Consider the following 26,182-nt stretch of genomic DNA (forward strand, 5'->3'; position numbering starts at 1 on the left):
AGCTTTGAGCTGATAAGCAGGGGGAGTGAAAGAGAGAAGAATGTAATTCACACAGATTGATTCTGACCATGCCGAAAGGGTTCCTGCTGGTGATGTCGAGTGCGGCTAGAGACTCGGGTTGTGCTTCTGTATTATAAAAGAACATCCATCTTCTAAAGAGCAGCCCCTCTTTCAGTTTTGATGCCACATTTTCAACCCTCAACGTTTCATTCAGACCTAATTATACATCTGATCTGCCCTCGCTTTCCCTCCCATCTCTTTCCTCTTCCAGGGTGCTCGCCTCCAGGCCTGTCCACAAGTTAGAGGCTCATTGGGGTTCACACCCGTCTGCTATGTTGACTGGCCATAAACAAAACACACAGAGACTCACAGGCCTGTCAGCCATTCTAAACACAAGGAGAGACCTCCAAGCAAACACTCCCTGACTGACAGAGTGATATAGGGAGCCTGAAGGATGTACTATACCACAAGTGGGGCCAGCTTTTTTTTCTTGGCTCTTTTAGCCTTGAATTTCATCTAACAAGACCTGGAAAATTAGAGACTGGTGATTGAATCTAGAAAATTGTATCCACACACGCTGACAAATGCACCCTTCAATACACTCGTAAAAATAAGTGTTACATTGATCTCAGTAAAGCCACAAAAGGCTACGTGAGGTCAATCTAACCAGACCTTACAGCCGCAGGCAAAGCTTCTGTATGGCTTCTGTATGTTGGCTCAGGGTGGTGCAACATGTGAAGCGTAACGGCTCGAGATGATGGAGAGGCTGTTTTCTTTATTTGGCGTTACTAGCAGGAATCAACTTTCACACTTCACAAGATACAAATGTATTACAGTGCCATCACAACCTGATCGGCTCTGAGGTCATGAGATGTGAGGTTTGGAGGTCTATCACCACACTGACTAACTCTTGGATAATAGTGCTCCCTGCTGTTTGAATACCAAATAGCACCCAGAGAAATATAGCAGGTTTCCCTAACTATTTGACACTAAGGCCACAGTGCCATTTCCCACACACAAAATGGTATTTTCATAATAGAAAAAACATACATTAAGAAGGTGGAATTTTAAGTTATTAGCCAATGTTTTTTTTTTTCAATTGAACACAATGATTTATGAAATCTAAATCAAAGTCACATTTTTTCAATATTTTTTGTTGAATTTCTTTTGCATAATCAATTTCATCATCATTATTATATAGAGTGAAGGCACCATTTATTTCCCTGTATTAATTAATGTTGTTTTTTTTCGAATTGAACCTTTACTGCCCTAGCAGTTTACAGAGCCTGTTTCTATAGAGGGGCTATAAACTGAATCCCTGATTACCCTTCTGACATTTGATGATAATTAGATTAGATTAGATTAAATTAGATTCAAATTTATTGTCATTGTACATCGTACATGTGGTTTTTCATGTAACCCTAGAGCAAACTAGTAAAGTGCTGGAAAGAAAACAAGTTATATAGACAGGTAACTACGTTATATATGTATATATATATATGTACATGTGGTGTTATAAGTCATTTGTATACACGTATTATGAAGATATCACTGCAGTTGATGGTTTAAAGGTAGGCTTACATGTGACGAATAAATGATACAGGTGCTAAAATCAATCACAGCAATGTGTTATTGAAAACCTGGATCGACAGCTGGTGTGGCATTGTTGGATAAACCTCTACATTTTTAATATATTTTCTGTTCATGACAGGTCTGGTTAACATGCAACAGCTGATTAAAGGCCTGTCTACATCCATTAAGAGAGATGAAGGGCAGTAAAGTTACCTATAGGCTCTAAAAAGAGGTGGATAATCACAGTCAGCATGAAATTACTCCAATGTACACTGTAGCCATCTACACACATGAGGCAATGAATAAATCAGTGTCATATTTCAGGGTGTGTTGGCAGAGATGTGTACTGACTCAAGGACGATGAGTACAGGTGGTGGAAGAGGAGGAAGGGGACGGTGGATCTTACCTGGTACAATCTCAAAAAGGTGTCGTCCTGGTTCATCTGGGTTAGCTGTCAGCTCATTCACCTGGCATCCCTGCAGAGTTATACAGCCCTGAAACACACACACACACACACACACACACACACACACACACACACACACACACACACACACACACACACACAAATTAAAATGTTGTCCCAGACTCCCCACTTTCCACCTTCTGTCCTCTCTTCTTCTCATGCTTGAGTGTTCCTTATTCTTTTCACTGTCTTCCTCTTCTCCTTTCATTTCTCCTTGCCTCTCTGTTGTCCTCTCTGTCTCGTTTTTCTTGTCTTTCTAATCTCTCATTCATTCAATTCTTCATGGGCTGCTTGTTTTATATAAAAATGGCAGTTTGAAAGAGTGCAATTTTCACATTTGTAATTGTAAGTTATTGTTTCTAACTGTGTCTTTACAAGCTGTAACCAGCAAAAGTTCAAGCTGGTGACTTTGCTGCTTTCAGAATAAATTACAGCCTCATGTTTATAGGTCACTTAGAACATTTCTTATCACCTGCAGAGTATGGGTGCTCAACACTTTATCTATAAGTAATTTTATGAGTGGATCTGTCAGTGAAATGTTGGAGTTCTGGGAAGTATCTATGCAGGGTCATAATTCATGATATATAGTCATGGATTGTAGATAATCTTCCTTAATATCATGTAAACCACAAATGGAAAAATGGCTTAATTAACAATTTAAATCGCAGTTGCAATATCAGAAAAACCCAAATGAGACATTTTCCTCAAATCTTTCTGTCTGCCTTCCTTCCTCCTTTCCTCCTCCTACTCTTCCCCTCATCCTTGCACCCTCCCTCCTTACACTCTTAACCCTTCCGCCATTTAAAGCAGCTACTTCAGTGATTGAACAGGAACCCACGCAGATTATCAGAATACATTATCCAGATCAATATCCATTTGCCCCAAGAACTAAGGCCAAGTGAGCTGTGAAGAGATGCCAGCATCTGTGGGTCGACCCCCGTTAATCTGCACACTGGCATCCTCCATCAAACAGGCGGAGGAGTCTGCCAAATCGCCTCAACCGGAGGGCCAGGCTGTCGCCAACATTAGTCACCATGGCAACAAATGGAAGAGGTGGGAGCTGCGGATGGATGAAGCACAGGGGCAGGGCAGGAGCAGAGCTGGGGAGGGTTGGAGAAAGGGGACTCCCAAGGGTGCTATGTGCTCGGAATAACATGAGACACGAGTGGCTGGCTGGTGATGAATGATTAAGAAAAGGCCTAGAAAATATATCAAAATGTGGGATAGATAATATATTTTTCTACATCTTAGCTTGCTGACAGTGACTTTCCAGTACATATATATCAGAAATATACATCTGGATCATTTTTGAGTCAAATATATGGTACATTTTATGTTCTTTAACTCCTCCTTTTTACATCCAGATGTGTCAGAAATCTGTGTGTGTACAAACTGGAAAAACACATCCCCACATTTCTTCTCTCAGTTTTTTAAAACCCTGCTTACGTAGTCTTCACATCTTATTTCAGCTGCTGTGAAACTGCATACAGGCCCTCAGCAGATGTGGACACGCCCAGTTTAACCTGGTTTTGCACATAAATGTCAATCATCATCCCGGACCAGAAAACCCAGCCCGAGCCCCTGAAGACTCATTCTCACTTTCATCTCCTTTTAGACACCTTCTTAAACCGGTGCCAAAGCCAAAGCAGCCGGTGTATCGTTACACACAGACATTACACATCGCTATTGATTGGTAACATGTGTGCAGGCCCTAAATTAAGGCACACAAACATCCCAACCTCCTATTGTTTTACACATGCCACGAAGCTCTGACCGAGTCTCTCAACAGCTGTATCCTCACATATAAATCTGTGGTGACTGGATCCCTGTCAAAGCAGCACACCCAGACTCAAAGCTCCGTCACACCATCCCATTAGCAAACTAACAGTAAAGCTAATAGTCATTCAAGTCAGTTAATCACTCAGTGCCACAGAATCTTACTTTGAAATGTGGTTTCACTTTGATTCAACGTGTTTTGTGGATCCATAAGTAGATCAAATTAATTTAAAGGGTATCAGGTTTAACTACTTTACTCAAAATTAACATCACACATATATACAGAATATTTGACAAATTTAAAGCTGCATGCATCAGCATTTTTAAACCTTAATATATTGTTTGACCCATCCTCAGAGAGTACAAAAATGTTAATATTATCATTATCGTTTTTTTCAGTTGATACATTTTGCATATAAAGTATCTTAAAAGTATCTTATTGTGGAAGCTACCATTCAAATGTTGCATCCTTCACTTTTAATTATGGCTTCGATAACATAAGATCATAATATAGTGTGATTGTCAATGTATTTTCAGTGTCAAAACAAAACAAAACATTAATGCAAAATACAACTGTGGTTCAAAATCTGGTATAGGCACTAATTATAAAGGATTACTTAAACCGGATCAGAATATGAACAGTATGTAAGGGTTAAAACTACTGTAGCAAGAGATTAAATGACTATGTGTAATGTTAAAAGCAGTGACCAATAGTGACAAAACCACTGAAAAGTATTGCCCAACTGTGTAATTCGTCTCAGCTCTTCAAAATGTTTTAACATCTTTCAGCTGATTGTTTAATGATCCACACTTTACTGTTATGGTTGAGTCTAAGCAGTCTCATCTGCATTATTTCCAGACACAGAAGGCAGTTTTCTAGAGCTCAGATAAACCCTGCTCAGACAAAGTTAGCAACTAGTTGGCAAACATAGTGAAGCAGCTTAAACATCAGATACTGTATATCAGTGTTGGAATATGTTAGTATTGTGATTACAGTTTGTTCTACTGCCCCCATGTGGCCAGAAAATCAATTAATATTGCTTTAAAATTAAATTAGTGTCATTTTATGTCATGATGAATTCGATTATCGTTGCTGCTTTTGTCGTTCAAAATTATGTGAACTAACAATCAGTAAAAAAATAACACCTTTGGAAAGATCTATACAAGATAAGTATATTAAATTCTGTTAATTAGACATATACATTGTTCATATCTGACTGCTGGAGTCACCAAGGTCTTTTATTTAAAGGGAACAATTCATCTGGTATACAGTTAATTATGTGTTTTGTGTTTTATTGTTTGTTCAGTTTACATCAAAGAAGTAAGTAGCTAACATGAGCAGCCATTAGTGAAAAATGTACTACCAGTTGATTGATTTGATTGACAAGTGGTCTCTTCACCTAAATATCACATTAAAGTGAATTAAGCAATAAGGAGCATGCTCTCTAGTCTCAGCATTGTATTACATTTTAATTGCAGCTAAAGATTCATTATGTATTCAGAGCACTGATGATCCCCACCACCACCTCCATCTGCGTCACCCATGTGTTTGTCTAGGAGCAACACAAATCTATCATCCGATGACTGAAGTCCATTTGTAGTGTAGTGGATTTATCCCCATGTGATGAAAAGGAAAAGAAAACCTGTATAGATCATTTGTCAGTATTGCCTTTCCTTCCGCTAATTATCACATCCTTTTATCTTGGTGGGGGGGTGGGGGGTTGGTTTCTTTCTCTGTTGCACTGATTGGACTACCCCCCCCCCCCTCCCCAAAAAAAACCCCTCACCCTTCCCAGCCTCGGATTTCCAATCGATTAGAAAATGAGATGGAGAATGAGGGCCAGAATGACACTTTCTCACACTTCCTGCTCTCAGAGGGGGGAGGATGTGTGTTTGTGTGTATGTGTGTGTGTATGCATAAGTGAGCATTACCCCGAGTGCATGTGTGTGCTTGTGGCCATTCAACTGTGTGTGACTTGAATCCATTGAGGGTTGCAAATCAATACAGGCTGGATGAGTATTGGCAGGCTCTGATTAAAGCCAGTCTGTCAAAGCCTTCAGTCATTTGTTCCGCACAGAATGGAGACAGCGAGGAGGAGAGCATCCTGTGTGGATATGGTGTGTGTGTGCATGTGTGTGTGTATGACTGAAAGACAGTGATTGCAGACAGCTGCTGCCCACATTAAATGAACAGCAGTCACGCAGAGTGAAGAGTAAGGAAATCAATAAAAGTGTCGAGATTTCATCCTGGAATGTACAGAGATGATTATTATGCTTTTAAAGCTTGTATGTTTATGTGTGTGTGTGTGTGTGTGTGTGTGTGTGTGTGTGGGTCACGAAGCTGCCCCTGCTGTCTTTTGTTGTCAGATTACATCATTGCCTCTTGTTAGTACTATGTAAGCCTGTCAGCTGTGTTGACTTGTCTATTCTAATATGTCTGAGGTCAGTCCAGACCAGCTACTCTATCACTTATGAGCTCTTCAATGACATAAATGGAAAAAAAACCTGAGTCAGCACTTGGCTACAGTCAAAGAGGTAATAACTGGATCAACTGAGGATTTATATTTTTAGGATGGCTTATTACTACTAATATTATCCTCTCTGCTGTTTGTTCTAATGCCCTAAAATGTGCTGAGTCATCAAACACTGTGTATTTTCATCTGTTGTCAAAAATAAAGCCATAGACTGTTGATGCACCATGTTTTTCATACTTAAATAAAACGAATAAAGAAAGAAAATCATCTTTAACTATACTGAGAGTTGTTGGTTTCAACACGTCACCATAGAAGTGGACTGTTGTGTATTTAGATTAGTTTATGACTCTTGAGTGAATCGTGATGTTAAAATAGTCTGGTTAATTAAAAAAACTCCTTAGCAAAAATGTAAAAAAAGAAATCTAGTTCTCCCTTTTTATTTATGTTACACAGTTGACATTCAGACGTGGAAGCTGCCCAGTACAACCGCAGTCTGACCTTCTGGCCATTGAGCAGGTGGGGGTTTAAGGGCCTGGCTCAAGGCCATATCAGTGGTGGTTTTATTGATGGAGAGGTAAGCAGGCACTTTCACTCTTATACACCCAGCTATTCATTAAATGTATCTTTCTTGAGGAAACCGACAATCATTTCAGACCTGTAATTGTGATACTTTTGATCAGTGGCACCTTAATGCACTGGATTACAGGGAATAAACCCCTGGGCCTCGGACCTTCGGGCTTGGAGGGGTTTTGAAACATGACCTTAAGAACAACAAAAACAGTTTGAACATGGCAGTGCGATGCCAGGTGAGTGACATGTTAACTACTTTCACATGAGTTGTTCCTGGCTGCTTGTGGTTACGGCAGCTGTTGAAAACACCAAGAGAGCATGTCCGTGTGGATTCCTCATTAATTTTGGTTTTGGTTTGGTAATTCTGGTTTAATTAAGACGGTCACTAGTAGATGTGAAGCCTCACTTGGCCTTGATTTACTGTTGGCATACTTATTGTTGACTTATTTTGGTTTAGAGGGCACTCCATCTACCATTTGTCATTGTCCACTGACACAGCGTTCTGAATAATGTTGTCTCGGCATATTGTGAAGGGAGGCGTGCACATGGAAGGGGGTGGGTAAGGGGGGAGCTCTGTTGCCTGGGGGCCAATAGTTATGTTAAGGCATCCCTTCTAGTCATATGTGATTTATAATGTGTTAAAAATCCCTCCAGACATGTTTTAATAGACATACAAAATACTCAAATGAAAAATACATATGAATAGTATTTGTACCTAAAAAGTGACCTTGTTTTTGAGTAGGGGGGACTTTTTTGATTTTTGACTGATTGGTTACTGCTCAGTGGTAGACCCTGCAGCAACTGGATTTAACTTTCATTTAATTCTGTAGATGTCATCCCAAGTTTGAGCGTCAGTATTACCTGTGGTTTGGTTTCTTCCTCGTCTTTGTAGAAGAAGAGCTGGTCTGAGCGCAGCACGAACCACCGCAGCTGCCAGTTCTTCATGATGCTACGCTGCTTCTTCAGCCAGCCTGCCTTCAGCGCCCCCTCCTGAAGGCTGGGAGAAGCCGGTCGGCATGGCCCCCGAGATACCTCGCCCATCACCATGCTCTTGGACCTGGCTGCAAACACACACACACACGCACACGTTTATATTCTCTGTATACACAAGATAACAGAAAGCAAGCAGTTGTAAAGGGCCAAAGGGGATTTGATGATGGTTCTGCTTAATTTCTTCTGTTTCTGCGGCTCGTGTCTTTCCATTTTCTCTCTAATAGATGCTTGTGTTATCCCTCATTGTGTATGCTGCATGTTCCCTTGCCAGGCTCTTCAGTCATGAACACACACAACCTTCTGCCCCAGGCTGCAACGCCTCCAGATGAAGAGAGAGTAGAATTGCAAAAAGGCAGCAGGGACAAATAATAACAGAAAACAGATAAAACAGAGACCGTGAAGGGGAGGAATACACACACACACACACACACACACACACACACACATGCTTATAGCCCGAGGTGACAGGGATCTCCCCCCCTCCATTTCAGAGGTCCTTGGAAGAGACTTATTGTGTCTTGCCGCAACCCAGTAGAATAGTAAAGGCTTTTGAGCTGGGATAATAAGACCACATGGGACTGACTAACTGGCTGAGTGACTGAAGCATTCTCCACAAATGTGTGTAACCCGAGCTCAGCCAAGGACAGGTTTAAAAGGGAAAGGATGGCAGCTTTATAGCCGTGTCACAATATGACATCATGTTTGGGGCCCCTGAGCCCCTCAGATTGTCCTTGCATGACATCAGCTTTAGAAATAATACATATATATATACAAGTATCAGTTTGATATTATTAAATCATGACTACATCAGGTGATACTTGAGCATGTGTAAACACACAGAGCCACTGCCAAGGACAATATTAGCCTCTGTGCTGTAGTTGCTATTATGACAGAGAGGATGTGTAATTCAAGGAAGAAGAAGGATGCATCTATGTTAATCATCATGTTGAGGATACATTTTGTTACACGCTCACAAAACTGGCTCAAGCTATCGAGGTTCCTCACAGATGAGAGGATAACACACAGAGCTGGCAAACAAGGCAATGCTATTTGATGTTCATGTATAATTTATAGAAATCAATTGTGGAGACATCCTCCCTGCTGGTGTGCATTTTGTGCCACGCTCGCATGCAAGCAAGCAAGCACGCACACACACACAGAAATGATCAATGTTCAGATGGCGCAGAGGGAAGAAGGGGATGGATAAATGGGGAGGGGGAAGAAAATCAATGTTTATTCTCTTTTATTGTCTCATGTCTCTCTTTGCAGCATGCATATAGCTTAAAGGAGAGGGCTCATGTCATTTTTATTCTCGTGTCACATCTTTTCTTAGCAGTCTGGAAAGCCTGTTGATCCTCAGAGATGTGCTGAATGAAGGATGGACTAGTGTTTGGTAAAGGTAAAGATTTTTTTGACCTTGTTTCCATGGTGGCAGGTTTTGATATACATCACATCATACATAAAAACAAAATGTGTTAAATGAAATCCTTTTATCATGAATCATTTGTACTGAATCTATAGAATACAAATTTTCATGTGAAGGAAATTCATCATGAAATATGAAAAAACAACAAATTCTTGAATGTGTCTTCACGTGGTGCCAGATTGACGTGTCATTTATCACATGGCAGTGTTGATGTGAGATATGTTAAATTCTCACATCAGATATACAGTATCAAAGATTATTAAATAAACCAGCTTGCAATTTAAACAGATAAGTTAAGTAGTTAGAAAATGTGTTAGCCAATGCTTAAATATTTAGTGTATCAAATATATCCCCTAAATTTAATCATTTATTTTGGCCACTGGAGGGCAGCGGACCACTCCGCATTAACTTATCCTTATAAAAGTCAGTGAACAAGTTAGCAAATAATTTCTTTACACACTGATGTGGATATGAAGCTAGGCCTTTCACAATAATTTCGTTATCTACTTATCGTACAATAGTGTAATTATCAACATCATCATGTCTATATATGGACTTATCGTATGATACATGGACATGACCTTAATCTTTTTTTTTACTTCAATATTGCCACACTTCACATTAGCAGCTAAGAGGCTATTCATGTCACATTGGCTAAACAAGTAGTGTCCTCCATTCCTCACTGTGTACGTCCTGAATGGAGACTGCAGAAGTGAGCGGTGCTATTTATATGGAATTAAAGGTAAATAACTCTGTCCCAGCCCATAATGGCAGTCTGTGTTTTTATGGAAGCATAAACTCTCAAATCCCACTCTCCACCCCCCTTACTTTACTATGCTATTTTATTATCATTATATCAGTGGTATAAAATGGTCTTCAAATGACAACAATATCATTTATCACGATTATTTGAGACAATATATATATTGTCCAACAAAATGAGTTATCATGACAGGCCTACATGAAGAGTCGGCAGGCAAAACGTACACAGATCGTTGTGGTACTGCAGTGCCACTAGTCACCATCAGCTGGCTCTCTGTAGCATTGTATGGCACCTGCTCACGGCTAAAATACACTACTGAGGGCTGTAGTCCCATCATCATCACCATGAGCAATACCTTTCACATTACACAGTCATTAAATCCATTGCTGATTTAAAATGACTGATGAGAGCAACTTTAAAATGTCACAGAGGAATCTACAGAATACATTATTGTCACATTCCCTGTATTTATTATTTGCTTAATTGTAATAACTGCTCCCTGTTTCTCTTTAATGTGATTTTCAGTGTGGTACAATGAGGACATTGCATTCCTATTTCATATTTCTGTACATTTTATTCATATTGTATAGCTGTCTGGCCAGTAGTCTCATTCGGGTTCCCTGCATTAGACAGTGTCACACAGCATTACCACATTAGGTGATTTAATCCAGGTTTTCATTGTTTGTCACACTAAATGGGCTTAATCCTTTAAAACCACATTAAGTGTGTGCTTTGACAGCATGAAAACAGAGAGAGTAGTGTCTGTGAAATCCTTTTTTTCTGATGTCTGGTGTTTAGGTTTAGGCTACCTCTCCATGGCACCATGTCAAGTATTTAAAGCCAGAAAAAACAGATCTGTGCAGATGGAAGAGCCTGGACTTGGGTTTAGATGGTGTAACCAAGTGCAAAGTAGCTGAATTATTTCCCTTTTTTAAAACTTGTGGTCTTCTTCGTCGTCTTGTGATGAAATAATAACTCATCCAAATCCTTCACTCCTTCATATCAATCCATAATGTTCAGACATGACAGTTGGACCACTCTTAATGAGAAGAAACAGCAGGATGAAGATAACTTTCTTAAGCAGCATTTACTACTCTCAGCACTTCATCAGCTTCACAACAACACTCCCTTGTTTCTTACACACATGTAAGAAAGAAAAGGAAAGAGAAGGAAAACCACAGGGGCGGCCAGATTCAGGAGATTATTACAGTGAAACTGTTTTAAAGATGCTGATGTAATTATTTAAATGTGTAAATAATTAACTGTGCAAACACTGTGAATATATTTTTAGCAAATGAACTCAAATATATGACTTAATTTCTAAACTACAGTCTAATCTGAGATCAAAGGAAATATTTTACGTTAACAAACCTTAAAATTCATTTCAAATGAAACACAGGGCCTCAAACCTTAACATTCTTCCCATTCTTCTTCATTTACTTTGTTCCCTCCACTCTTTTCTGCTCTTCTCTGCTAGTATTTATCACTGTCTCCTGTACCTTGGATTTTCTCATTTATCCATCTTGTGTTAATTCCAGCCTATTCCAGCTCTGTTTTCACTCCCTGGCTGCTTCTCCCTCCATTTCTCTTATTTTGACTTGCTCTAATTCTTCTCTCCCTCTTCACGTTCAGCACGGCTGCCCCTATTGAATCAGAGCTCTGTTATTACTGAGAGCACACAGGGCACATGCATGACACACTCACACACACAAAAATGCTAATTATCACCACTGGTACCTCATTTAAGCAGGTTTTGTCTAATAAATTAGTTTTTGGATTAGAAGCACATCTTCATTGGCAATTTTCTAACACAATTGTTAATGCTGTTTTTCAGAACAATGTTAATTTTTAACCATTGTGTTATGCTATTTTTCTATTGGGCAACACTACACAATAGTTATGGGTTATATTTTTTAATATAGTTATATTTATGTCTGTGAGTCTGTGAGCACTAAAAAAGCATCAGACATGCCCTGCAATTCTTAATAAAGCTATTTTTCACAGTCTTGTAGGTGGGTGAACTGGTTGTTGATAGCTTTGTGGTCCAAAATGTTTGTCAGCACTGACACTGCTTTATCATTATGACACCATGTCAGTGGCCAATGAGAGATGAATGTATACTGTAGGTGAGGCAGGGTTAACCCAGAATGGCTGTTTGGAGATCAACAGGCTGTGACATCATGATGTTAGCAGGCGTTCGAAAAGGTTGGTGGCAGTGTGTTGCTTCAGCTAATGGACACAAATTGAAATACAATAGAGTAAGACCAGATTGAACAATAGATCCATTCATTCATTCATATTTTTATAAAAATATATATAAAGATATTGTAATTATTTTATATTATGAGGCTGGATTTAACAAACCTGGAAATTAATCACACCAACAAACATTTTATCTTCCATACTGTCAATTGCAATGTGATCTTTTGAGTTACAAAGTAACCTACTAAGAAAGCAAGGTGGTCTCATTGCCATTAATGAGGGGGTTATGTTTAATGTATAATACAACATTGTTGACAAGACTGTTTAATATCACTGACTGAATCAATTACTGCACCATCTGTTTATGTTTCTGGCTTTCAGAGCTGGTTTTCTGCCAAAATGTAAAGTTTTTCACTTGTAAGACATTTTAAAGCTACTTGTCTATATAGAAGAAAGGCCCCTTTTCTGTATGTTTTTGTCTTTTACTGCTCTTGCCTAACATTTCTTGGCAGTTATTGGCAGTTATGTTCCAACTGGTTTCCCAAAACCTTTAAATCTGCTACACCATACCTTTAGAATTAGTTTTAAGATGGTACATGTGTGATCACCATCAAGATCTATTTTTCCTCAGGGTGAGGACATTAACTAGGTACAGATTATTTGCCTTTGACAGGGATAGTGTCTTGTTCTTTCCATCTTCCTTGTCCTCCTTCACTTCTCTGTTTTTACTTACCACATCACGTCCCTCATGTCTTTCCATCCCTCCTCGCCCTGCCAGTGTTAGCATAAAAGAGCACCACTGTTTAATACATCAGCTGTCTGGATCATGGACTGAGTGGAACATACACTGGCCAATGATTCACGCCTGAGTCACAACAACTGATTTTTGAGTGTGTGTGTGTGCGTGTGTCTATGTATGTGCCAAACACTACCACCCACTGCGCCAATTTGGACATCGTGCTCGGGGTGATTCAGACCTTCCTTGGCTTGGGTGGAGCTGCTCTGTGGTCACTTCTACAACTATCAACTAGAAAGTTGAAAAGAGGCTGTTCTACTGTTAAGGCGCGCTTTATGCATAATCACTGCAATTCACTGAAATAAAGAGCATAATTGTGGCTCGTTCATTTACAGTAGATAGTAGTTAGGGAAGGGCTGAGTCAAATAGTAAGAGGTCAGCATCAAGACTTCAATTTGGGGGTTTCACAATGTGTACACGCACACATTTGTTTGTGCTGATGTATAGGCCTACTAATGACAGTTAATGTAAATAGGCTCGTGTGTCATGTTATTTTCGGGTAGTGGATGAATAATTCTGAGCATGGAGGTGAATATCCAGGAATACCAGATGAATGGACGAGTCACTCAGTCATGAGCTCAGACATGATATCATGAATAGACATGATGGGCGGGGGGGGGGGGGGGGGGGTGCTAAGTAGACATATCGTTCATTAAACGATATGTTGATATTAGATTGTGATAAATGGCTAATGGATAACAGCACTGACATTGTACCACATCTCCAATCTTCTGTAGAATATTACCTCCAGTGACAAGGATCTCAGGTAAAAACGAGCTCAAAGCAGATCAAACTATCTGCACGGTCCACATCAGGAGAATGCTTGTGTCAGGTCAAGTTATTAGCCTGCTACCTGTCTGAGCATCGTCGTGTTGTGTACTCACCAGTGAGCTAAAAGATTTGATGCTTGATAGCATGTCTGTGAAATCTACGGCAGTTTAAGTCCTGCTACGAAGCTCACCTGCTGCACCTGGGGTGCAGGTAAACACCACTGTTTAGCAGTTAGCTCACCTATTAAATGGTAGCATTAACTTCTGTCATGCTACTAGCTAGGGTGATGTTAGCTCAGGTGTACTGTGTCAGTGCCTTTTTTTTAACATTGCTAGTTCTCTAAAACAACTCACTAATGCTTCCACACAAGTGCTTGCTTTTCAGCTGTAAAATGACTTTGGTGGAACTGTTTTTGATGCAACTATGCACATCTGCTCTTATTCATTGGTGGGATTGTTTGTGTGTTAATGTGATTTTATGATTTAATGAGTCTTTCATGGTTGTTTTTTGTTGTTTGTGATGCCCTAATTTGAGTTAAAGTTTTTTGAATCTTGAGTACTGGCAAAATAGTTTTAAAACCCAACATAAAGGAAAAGAAAAAGGAATAGTGGTAAGATTGTGGCTCGTGATCCTGCTTGAAAAAAAGTTCATATATTTTTGCCATGTCACCCACCCCTAACTTAAACCAACAAGCCTTATATTGAACTAAGCTGAATGACTTAGTAACAGCAAAATCCTGGCGAGAGAGAATTTTTAACAAACAAGTTGGTACCATTGGCCAATAGCTAGCAAAGCTGGAGCGTTCAAAATGGAAGAAACTAGCATTATCTTAGCTTAGCGGAGGCATTAATCAAGGGTTCTACAAATCCATGCTATCTGGGATGCTGTAGATTCTGCCAGTTTTAGCAAATGCAATGTGGTTAGTGACGTTTATGCTTGTTCTGTCACAGAAATGGACGAATGAAATCACAAATGCAAATAGAGCCTGCTGGAGGATATAGAATGAGCTGGAGTGTAAGCATAGAACTAACAATGTGAACAAATGGTTGTTTGCAGACTGAAAATCATAACACAAGTGGTATGACACATGCAGGCACATATGATGCTACATTCTCACACATACACACATGCCTGAAAACACACGCCCAACAACACTCTAGACCCCAAATGATGTCACTTAATGCATTTTGGAGCCGCATATTTACTATCAGCAGGAAATGGATGTATAGCTCTTATGCACATCACAGAGGAACCCATCCATTAGTGTGGCAGGGTGGGTACTCCACAATAGCAAGACAATACTACACTGATAGCTAAATCACACACACACACACACACACACACACACACACACACACACACACACACACACACACACACACACACACACACAGGCATTTTGGAGGAATTCAATTTCATTAATCTGGTTGTTTTATTGTGATTTATGGCTGGTGGAAAATAGCAGAGAGAGTTACAGGTGCATCAGTGCGTAACTTCCAGTTATCCTATCACTCTTGATTAATGTGTTAACCATTGAGTGTGTATATGTGTGTATGTGTGTGGCAGCCTCCACTGACAGGCTGGAGGTGTGGCCAGTAATATACAGCCTGTATGTGAAAGCTGCAGTGGAGTGGAACTGATGTGCAGCAGAGGGTGTGTGCCTATCTGTGCATTTCTATGCATGTTATCTCCACATGCGTTAATGCACACATGATATGAGAGTGTCAGCGTGTGCATTTTTTATCCTCGCCTCACGCTCTTGCTCGCAGTATCAGGCTGTAAGGGTGTTCATTCATAAGCCTTGGAAAAGGCTGTCGCTACATTGCAGGACTTTGATCATAAAACCATGGTAACACAGATCAAAAAGATGCAGCAGAAGAGTGAAGCAGCTGATATGTGGGCAATTAAAGCTGCTACTACAGTTTTCTGATGCCAGCCAAAGAAAAATGTAGCTAGAATTCCTTTGATTACAGCATTTATATGTTGTCATTTGAAGCAGGTAATGAAGCATAAGCATGAGAGTCAGATTTTTCATTATGATGATAAATTGACTCTTTATTAGCAATATTTTTTTACTGCCATCCTAATGTAAATTGGTAGAATATAACTCATACAAGCATTAACAATGAAGAATTTCACTAAGAGGAAGCAATTGTTCTGGTTGGATTTAATTTACATGATGCATTAGTTCCACATTTTGGAAATTTGCTTATTCACTAGCTGTTTTTTCGCTATTGCTAATCTTTATGCAAGGCTAAGCTAATCCTTTGCTGGCTTTAGCGTCAAATTTAGCTTGCAAACATGAGAATGGTATCAATCTTCTCATCAAACTTTGGCCAAGAAAGTGAATAAGCAAATTTCCAAAATGTGGAATTATTGCAGAGGATTAGCTTAGCCTAGCATAAAGATTTGTGAAGGCAGGACAGACAGCTAGCCTGGCTTTTTGTAAAGGTGAAAAAACACCTAACACCTTTAAAACTCACTAGCAAACATATACCTAATTCGCTTAATCCATAAAGAGCAGAGCGTTTCATTTTATAGACTATTAGTACAAACAATTCGGACATTTTTTTCTGCTTTCAGTGTTTATGCTAAGCTAACTGTCTGCTCTAGCTTTATTTCTAAGATGGTGTTGATCCTCTCTGCTAACTCTCGCCCTAGAAAGCGAATAAGCAGGTTTACCAAAATGTCTGGTCATTTACAGTAAGTGGAGCTGATTTAGGCAAGAGATGAGGATGAATAGAATGTAAAATGTGATTAGTTGCCTACAAGCAAACATTCAGCTGTATTAGGTAGAAGACAAACTGCCCTTTCAAATTCAAACAAGACTTTATCTATACACTGCATGTAAGCTGGCAGTCAACTGAGCTTCTAGCGCCATGAATGTCACAGCCATGAATCATCAATAAAAACCTCATAATGATTCCCATCATTCATTTATGTTTTGAGTATCAGTCAGAACAGGTTCAGTCAACCTAAAATGTCACATGTGTCCATTTCATGACCTGCTTTGACCTTAGCTGAGTATGTACTACACGACTACATCTGTCACATTTATTCATGGGGCTTCACGCAACAAATGTGATGCGGTCAGCAGTGAAGGACTAATTTACAGAAGGTATGCAGAGAATGCTTCTCATGCAGAATGACACAGTCGCTTTAATCTCTTCAATTTTCACTGTTTCATCAAGCAACAAGGATGAATAGTCCTCTCACCTTTAGATTTAGAACAGTTGTGTTTAGATTTTTATATTGATTGGGATATTTGGGCCTTCTGTAAATGTACAGTATGATAAACCCTTTTACACGCTGAACAGTAAGTCATCAAGTTCAAATTATTTGATCTTGCCAGCACATGATGTCGTAATCAATTAAGTGCTGATTTACAAAATGTGTACAGTGAATCACTATTACTCATCAAGCCAGTTGAATCAGCTCTGCTGCCTTATTAATATATGCAAATACAGCTTTAATCCACTTTGCTACAAATTTCATGCAGCTCCAGTGGAGGATTTGCATCACTCACCCATTCTTGGGAACTATTCATTTCATCTTAATCAGATCCAGCTGTATAATTGCAGTCATGGAGATTAGTGCCAACGAAGGAAGGGGACACACACACTTGCACACACAGACATATTAACACATCCATCCTCAAGACAAAATCACAAACACACATACGAGGCTACATGCTCAAGTGCGCACACACATACATGCAGCAGCAGCTGACAGCAGCTTGATAGTGCTGAGAGTACTGCAGTGATGAAACTAGAGATGCTGCTCGAATAGAATTCACACTATAGCAGCATCAGCCAGCTGTAGTAGAATGCTAATATGTGCAAGAGGTTTCCTGCGTGGGTAGTGCCACTGCTTCATTCAGAAATACGTGACTGCAGCATAATAGTGGAGGGAAGACAGATGGAGCGGAGGAAAGATGTTTCTGCATACAAATTCTAGTCTAAAATTAGAATTTGGAGGAGAAAATGCACTTTTGCAAATGCCTTACACTTATAAAAGTATATGGGCATGTCCAGGTAGAGCTACTACATCATCACAGTCCCTGTCAGATGACATGAGGTGTCACTACAGAGTTGTAGGTGAAGGATGAATAAGCAGCTAATGGCAGGTAGTGTTGATATGAATGAAACAATCCGTGTCCTTACCTCTCCTGGTCTGTCTGATCTTTGGGCTCAGCATGGTTGTCATCGCTCGTCCGTGCGCTCTCCTCTCGGCATGTTCATGTACATCCAAACACCCCACCCCTTGTCTCTCCCTCTGCCTCTCTGTGCCTTTGCTTCTCTCCTCTTCTTCTCTCTCTGACCTTCTGCAGTGCGGCCGGCAGCTAGGGGGTTGGGAGAACAGGGGAGGGGAGGAGAATGGAAAGAGAAGGGGGTGGTAAAGGAGGAGGAGGAGGAACTACCCCTTTTTTTTCTCCCTGTGCACACGCCCAGTGGCCTCTACACCTCCCTGTTGCATTATTCATAGCGGTGTTTCTGCCCGGGGTGGATGGAGGAGGAGGAGGAGGAGGTTTTTGGTTTTTGGGGAGGGTCTCCTACTGGTAGAGCACGGGTCTGACCGGCAAACAGATGCTTGATTTTAAGTGTTATATTCTGCAAGGACTGCTCTCCGATCACAATCTGCATGTTTAAGAGGAGGGGACTAAGAGAATGGGGAGAGGGTCTTCATCTGGCAGGTGTCATCTCCTTCTCACCTAATTAAGCTGTCGAGGTCCTCATCTTGTCTCCACCTCCTTGCCTTAATCACTTTTCCCCCCTCAGCCTTTCTCTTCTTTTTCTTCTTACCTATGTCTCTCTCTGTCTTGCTAAACCAGTGTTTGGAGTGCCTTCCCTCTCTTTCCACATCGTTTCTCTTCCCTTGTCATTCTACTGTACATCTCTCAGTCTCTCAATCACTTTCCTTAACCATTTTCACCCATGCCTGTCTTTGCTTTCTAAGAATGATGTTGCCTTTCAAGTCAAAGTCAGACGTGGGAAATTCCCAGCTTGTACAGTACAGCATAATTATATGCTCCAGGCATTCCAGTGGCACAACTCAGGAAAACCAGAGGAGAAAAAAAATACTGGTCCCCCTCTGAGAGACAATGTCCTGTCCCCTTGAGCGATGGTGGCCTTTAATTGACACAAAAAGTGTGTAGGAGTCTTGCACTAGAAGCAAGAGAAATTTATAGCCAGGAGGAAAAATGTCACCGATGTCAATTTTGGAACTGGATTTGGATTTAATTTTAGCTATCTGGCTAAAAAAGTATGATTTTCAGTCACATTTCAGCCATTCGATTTTTGAATGTGTCAGCTGTTAGGGAATTTTTTACACCTGCAATTTGTTTGTTCTGGTCTGAATCAGTTCATTTGCTGCCTTTTCCTCTTGGTTTGGTTTCTTTTCACACAGGGAAAAAGCCAAGGGAGCCAAAATGCAGCACCACAAGCCACATGAGAATTGCACTCATTGGTGAGATGTGTCTGGGACAGGCGCAAGAATGTAAACACAGCACATAGAATTGGTCCTGAAGGAGTTCCAAAAACAACAAAATACATTGCACTAGTCCAGGTCTGACCTCAATTTATTCTCTGACTAGTTTTTGGAAACTGTTAAAATCCCTTATCCACATCCCACTATGCAAAGTTCACCTGGCTACAGAAGCTGTTTCCCTCAACCCTGTGGAGTATAAGACATTTTAGTCATGTAAACATATGTCATTTTTTTGTCAAATTTTTGTCATGCATTTTCAGTTTTTATATTTTCATATCTTGCAGGTAACACACAAAGTACAGGTGTGTCAAATTATGAACTGTAATCCTGAATTCACTCCTCGGTCAAGGATCTCTTCACAACTATTGACCAGTCTATAATCTTCCATTCTTTTCCAAAGTACTACTAGATCTATCAATCTTTACAATCAGCTTTCAGTGCCTGTCACTCCACTGAAACTGCTCTAACCAGAGTGGTAAATGATCTTTTACTTGCTATGAATTCAGATTCCACCTCTGTACTTCTGTCAGTGGATCACAGTGCAGCCTTTCACACCATTGATCACTGTATACTGTCAGACAAAATTGTCAATTTGGTGTCTCTGGCCTAGCCCTCTCTTGGCTTAAGGCATACTTACCTGAAAGAACACAGTGTATCTGCTATAATAATGTTACATCTAAATTCTCTGACGTTAAATATGGAGTACCCCAGGGCTCAGTTCTTGACACTGCTTTTCTATTACATCTCTTGGCCAAATTATGTGTTCCATTGCTATGTGAATGACACTCAGCTGTATGTGCCCATAAGGGCTGATAATACTACTCTCTTTGGTTGCTTTGAAAAACTGGATTTCACTAAATTCCTAAATTTGGATAAAATTGAAATGCTGGTCGTTGGCCATGCTAGACACCGACACCAGTTTGGGCAAGTAACACTAACACTTCACAACTGTGTGATTTCACCAAGTGTGGCAGCCAAAAATCTTGATGTTACTTCTGATTCCAGGCTCTCCTTTTGATAAGCACATTAAAGAAATCACCAATACTGCCTTTTCACATGTATATAACAGCTCAAATTCGGTCTTCTCTGTCTATGGCTTGCCACATGCTGGTACTGAAAGTCTTAGTATTGTTCAAAATGCTGCAGCTAGTCTTAACTAAAGCAATTTACCATTTTTACCATATTACACCAGTTCTAGCCTCCCTTCATTGGCTTTCTACCCACGTTAGATCATATTTTAAGGTTGTTCTGCTGATACCTGTCAGATCTCTGTAAAGCTTATATTCCATCTCAAGCTCTCTGCTCTCAAATTGCAGGGCTCCTGTGTGTACTCAAAGTTAAAAAGATGTCTCTGCAGGTGGCACTGCCTTTGAAGCACCTGGAAGCTGCTTGGCATCCTCTTCATCACGTTATCCTGTTCATTCTTACTGCAATTTGATTTCTATTCTGTATATTCAACATCTATTGCATGTATGTCCGTCCTGGAAGAAGGATCCCTCCTCTGTTGCTCTTCCTGAGGTTTCTTCCATTTCTTTCTGCATATATTTTATATATTTTTCTTTAGGGAGTTTTTCCTTATTCAAATTGAGGGTCTAAGGACAGAGGATGTTGTACTGCTGTACAGATTGTGAAGCCCCCTGAGGCAAATTTGTGATATGTGATATTGGACTGTACAAACAAAATCGACTTGACATCAGGACTATTACCAAGCTAAGATGTTATGATATTCTTGAAGGTGGAGTGCTGGATAATTCTCTAATTGTTTTCTATTTTCTAAATGATACTGTCATTCTGCTGACACCATGACAGAGAGTGGTCAGGTATACTTCCCAGTAATTTGATCTGCTTGACTTGTTCTAGCTTTGAGCGCAGCTGTATAGAGAGATGCTCAGATTACTTAGACTACTTTGATGACCATGGCTACAATGGTACAGGTGTCATTCTTGTTTGTAAAGAGATTAGTGTAAAAGGCTTGGCGTACCTGTCTGTTGTGTAATGGTTCATAAACTTCCAGGCCTCATAATACTCACTGTCCTCGGTAAACCCAGTTACTCATTTTAATTAGAACCACTTACACATTTTCATTCTTATTCACCTAGCTATGGATTTAGCAGCTAAAACATAGGATAATACCTTTCTTATATACAGTCTATGGATAATACTGACACAATAGTATTTATTTAGTGAACAGCCAGAGGAAAATCTAGAGGTTTGACACAAATGATAATCAACTTAAAAGTAACATTAACACACTGTCTTTGATAATGTTACGTTAGCATTACCTTACCTTTTAATAACTGTAGGTATAGTGAGCTCTGGTTCTTCCAAGCTGTCTTGTTGTCAGTCCTTGTTAACTACAGTTTTAACTGCAGTGAAATTTAGTCCATAAATCCATAAATCCTTTCTTTCTTTCAGTAACATTAGCTAACGGCACTAGCAGAGACATAACATTACTGAAATGTGAGCTGCAGCTATTTACTACAACAAGCTAACAGATACTTTTAGTGCCAGTATTTGTTTTAGAAAAATGTAATACATTTATTCATAGCGGTCATTTTCAAAGATTACTTTTTAAAACATCTTGTTGTCATCACAAAAAAGGGAGTCAACTAATATGTTTCATTGTTTGGCTGTATTTTCTAATGACGCTAACCCTGAATGTCACAATGCTAAATCCTTGAATAATTATGTTTTTTGGATATCAAAAATTAACACACATAGCAACTGTTAAAAAATAAAGGAATTTCAAAAACTCACAAAAATATATTATCACACCACCACCTGTCTTCATTCCAATAACCAAAGACTATCAGCTTTTAGGAGGTAACAATATTTTGTGCGGGGGGAGAAAAGTACACAAAAAGAAGCTTTTTAATCTTACATCTTACATGACATTTTGCTTTTAAGTACTGTTTCTATTTTCCTTATGTGATGTCTCAATTTCCTACTTTCAGTCTTCTCTGGAAGGCAGCATTAGACCTGTCGTTGCTGTAGCAGCTGTGCTCCAGCAGCCGGGCTTCCCTCCTCCTCCAGTCTACATAGGATAATAGTCTTAAGTCCTGCGCTGCAATTGAATCAGTCATGGCCTCACGGCAACCACAGCTGCTCTTATTACAGAGCAAAGAGGGAGAGAGAGAGAGAGACGCAGAGAGGGTGGAGGGGTGTGTGTGTGCCACCACGTACACACATACATGCACATATACACACACACAAGCCAACAAATGCGAAGATAGCTCCACTGCGCACACACATGCGGATCGAGCCAAAATGGAGCTAAAATGAGCCTGACACAAACAGAGATCGGGGTCACACAAGCTGAAATGAAACTGCAAAAGAGATGGGACACACCAACAAGAAACCACACACACACACAAACACACACACACACCAAAAAGCCAAAATGAGACAGCAATAAAAAGCCTTCAGTGCCAGTGTTTGGTTTAAGACTGAGGTTGGGTGAAAGTGATGTGACCACACCATACTGGGTGTGGCACTAAGTGTTGTTAACCTCTGAATTTATCACCTAAATCATCCTCATTTTGTTCTGTTATCACAGGGTGGCATGTTGTATAAAACGGTTAGAGGCAGGAAGGTGAGAGGAGTAAAGAACAGATAGTCAGATCTGACAATTGAGGCCACACAGTGAGACAATAGCAGAGTCTCAAACCACAAGACCAGTCTTCAACCTTGGCTGTCCTGTTTTTGTTTAGCCATAACCACCAGGCTGCTCTCTGTATACAATTCACTGGCACCACAACCCTGGTATGTATGAACTTCCACATCTATTTCAGCTCTCTTGAATGTTAGGCTGTTCTTTCCAATGCAACGTGAGGGAGACTTTTTATATTAAAGGTGCCCTGTAGAGTTTTCCTCTAAACAAACCAAGTTATATTTACATATATTTTTACACATTGTGATTATCTTTGTGGTCTAATAAACATGTTCAATGCATTTCTGTCCTCATAAAACATTTAAAAATCTGCATTGTTTACGTCCACGTCCGTTCTTCTTTACCTTTCCTGGCACATTGGTGCATTACCACCACTTGTCCAATGGCACCTTAATGCATAGGCTCACTTGGCCTTAACCTACGACAACAAACTAACAAACAAACAACCAAAAAACACAGCATAAAGTGATGTAGGAGAGTTCGCTACCTGTAATGCCGGGCAGTCATGATGAGGTGTGAGTAATTTACATCATTACATCAGTTTGACGAAAGTTGTCTGCCGGTCCATCCATCCATCTTGTAATTACCCTGAAGAGTTCATAAATCAGCATGTTTGTTGTCCTAGTAAAGTAAATATTGCAGCTGGATGCTGAAAAGAGTATTAAACCCACAGAGCCTCCCTCACTGCTCCCACTAAGTATCAAATAATGAAATATCTCAAGTGCTCCCAGACTCTTTGTGTTTATAGCTTTAACAAATACTACATTTCTTGCAGAGGTTGTTACAAGGACTAACATTAAGGAGGAGGCGTGGTTCAAGTGATTTTTTTCCCAGAGGGTTACAAATTCTGTTTACCTATACTTCTCCAGTGATGGATGGACAGACAACAACACCATGATCAATTAAATCCATCATCATTTACAATTCATTGTTTGTCATTTATTATTCATCACTTATCTATAAATCAAGTCAGACAGAGATGGTCTGCAGTAAAATCAAACCACATATATGTTCAATCACCACTGTAAGAAACCTAAATATCAATTGTCAAGTGTCCAGTGCTATGACTAATGAACCAGTCAATTTTTATGAATAATGCATGAAGTTTCATCTCAGAGTACATGCTGTTTTATGAAAGTGTCTTTATCTCCTGTGGTTTTTAACATGTGATCCTGAGGTAATGAATGCTGTGTTCTACATATCACACCATATGCAGTATGTAGATCTTAACCCACTGTTGATGCTAATCTTAAATTCGTTTTTGTATCTGAAATCAACTTCTAGTTGTGCTTAATGAACTCTCTAATTAGCCTTCAGTCCAGAATGTGCACTGGACTGACACATCTAATCAATAACCTCCTTATTGCAGAATCTGTAAGCTATTGATTACAATTCAAGTTCTTTGTAATGAAAGATTATTATGCATATGGTTTGACCTCTTCACCAACCATCCCAGACGGAATAATCATTGAAGCATCAACCTTTTAATAAATGGTGTGAAATTGCTTAGAATGTAGTAGATGTAGACCAGAGATGTTCAAACTATTTCATAAAGGCCCATATGGCTGCAGGTTTTCATTCCAACCAAGCCAGAGGACACCAGGGTTGACTCATTTAATCAACTGGTCTCAGTTTTCAGACAGTGGATTGATTGAGTCTCATGCTCTTGATTGGTTGGAATAAAAATAAGGAATAGTTGCCTGTTTTAGACTGACTATTGCAAAAACTGCAGCAAGAAAAATGGGAAGGCAGAAGACCAAAAAAAGCATACATTACTTTTCAAAATGACTCCTTCTCTTAGTTCAAAAATGTCAATAATACGTCTCTTGAAGGAACAATAGCTTGGATTGCCATTGTGACTGTTTGTCAGTGCACCCTGCTAGCAACCACTACATTACTAATTTTAGCACAACCAATATTGCAAAGTTGTGCACATGAATTTCGTGGTGGGATGGCTGAAACATTTCAGAAATAACCTTATTCCATTGCATAGTAGTTGTTTGGTGACACCTGCAGGAAAGATGGAAATTGATGTAGCGTGCTATGTTGAAAATGCAACCAATGCTGTTTCTCTTGTTAATAACAGTGTCTAAACCTCCTCTGTCACCGCTGAGATGAAATAATGTCACTGAGGATGAACCATGCGCAGAATGCTAACATATCCGCACAATCCACAGTGTTAAGAAAACCTTTTAAAATATTGATACAGAGGATGATTAAAATTTCATATTGACAGGGTTGGGCTGTGCTGAAACAGACCTGCGGTGGCTGCTTAAGGTGTGACTGTTGACTTAGCATTATTTATTGATTGCTGCCGACTGACTGATTTGCCTCAGCAGTTAGTCACTGGCAATGTCAAATGGGCCTCGTTGACTTTAATTCTTCCTCTCTAAATAATCATATTGGAACAAGATTTTTCTATAAATATGTTAACAGTTGATAAACATACAGTTTATACCAATATATGATCATGATATGACTATTGCAATGAAATACTGAAGTACCTGGATTTATCTGTAACTGATTTTTTAAATAAACACGTTCTCAGTAAATGTTGCAGAAAGCGTATTGAATATTGATACATATTGAATTTGTAGTGTAAAATTACATTTACAGTGATGGATTTTCTCACTAATAATTAACACAAACCAGTTAAATCCTCCATTTATTTTGATATTCTGTTCAGTGTTTAATGTAGTAATCTGTCCTACTTGCAGTAACAAAATAACATTGCCCCAGGCTCAGCAGGAGAGTACCTAATGTTGAAATGTTGTTTTTTATTGCTGTTGTTAAAGCCTCTGGGAAATTATTATTATTATACTTTGGTTAATATGCAAGGCAAAACATCACAGGAAGAACATTAGTAAAAAATTATTCACAACTGTTGTTCATTAAAACCCTCTCTGTCTAATAAGTAACAGTCCAGTGATTGAAGCGCTCATCTAAAGTTCTTTAATGAGCAGAAAGACAATTAAATTGGTGCTCGCTAAAAGACTAGTGTGACTGACTGAGGAGACACACAGCAGACAGGTGTTTTCCCGTGAGGTCTGTCTGTCTATCTGTCTGCCAGCCTCCTCTTTTCTTTCTCCAACGCTCTTTGCCCCCATTACCCTCCTTCACTACTCTGTCACTGACAATTAGCACCGGGCCATGACTTCATCCACTAATGGATATGAAGAGAGCTGACAGTACTGCAGACTATGGTGTATGCAATAT

At 39.7% G+C, this 26,182-nt stretch overlaps 1 protein-coding gene across 1 annotated transcript in view; it reads right to left on the minus strand.

Annotated features, from left to right (window-relative positions):
* si:dkey-191m6.4 (rho GTPase-activating protein 22) overlaps positions 1-18,015 on the minus strand; it is a 34,597-nt gene extending 16,582 nt beyond the window's left edge. The window contains exons 1-4 of the mRNA XM_053341120.1: positions 17,973-18,015; positions 10,040-10,075; positions 7,720-7,919; positions 1,979-2,066 (exon numbers count right to left, since the gene is read on the minus strand). Coding sequence (XP_053197095.1) covers positions 1,979-2,066; positions 7,720-7,919; positions 10,040-10,075; positions 17,973-18,015 — 367 coding nt within the window. The remainder of the gene's footprint in view (positions 1-1,978; positions 2,067-7,719; positions 7,920-10,039; positions 10,076-17,972) is intronic.
* Positions 18,016-26,182: the final 8,167 nt, after the last annotated feature.

The sequence above is a fragment of the Scomber japonicus genome, chromosome 20 (assembly GCF_027409825.1).
Source record: "Scomber japonicus isolate fScoJap1 chromosome 20, fScoJap1.pri, whole genome shotgun sequence".
Classification (NCBI taxonomy): Eukaryota; Metazoa; Chordata; class Actinopteri; order Scombriformes; family Scombridae; genus Scomber; species Scomber japonicus.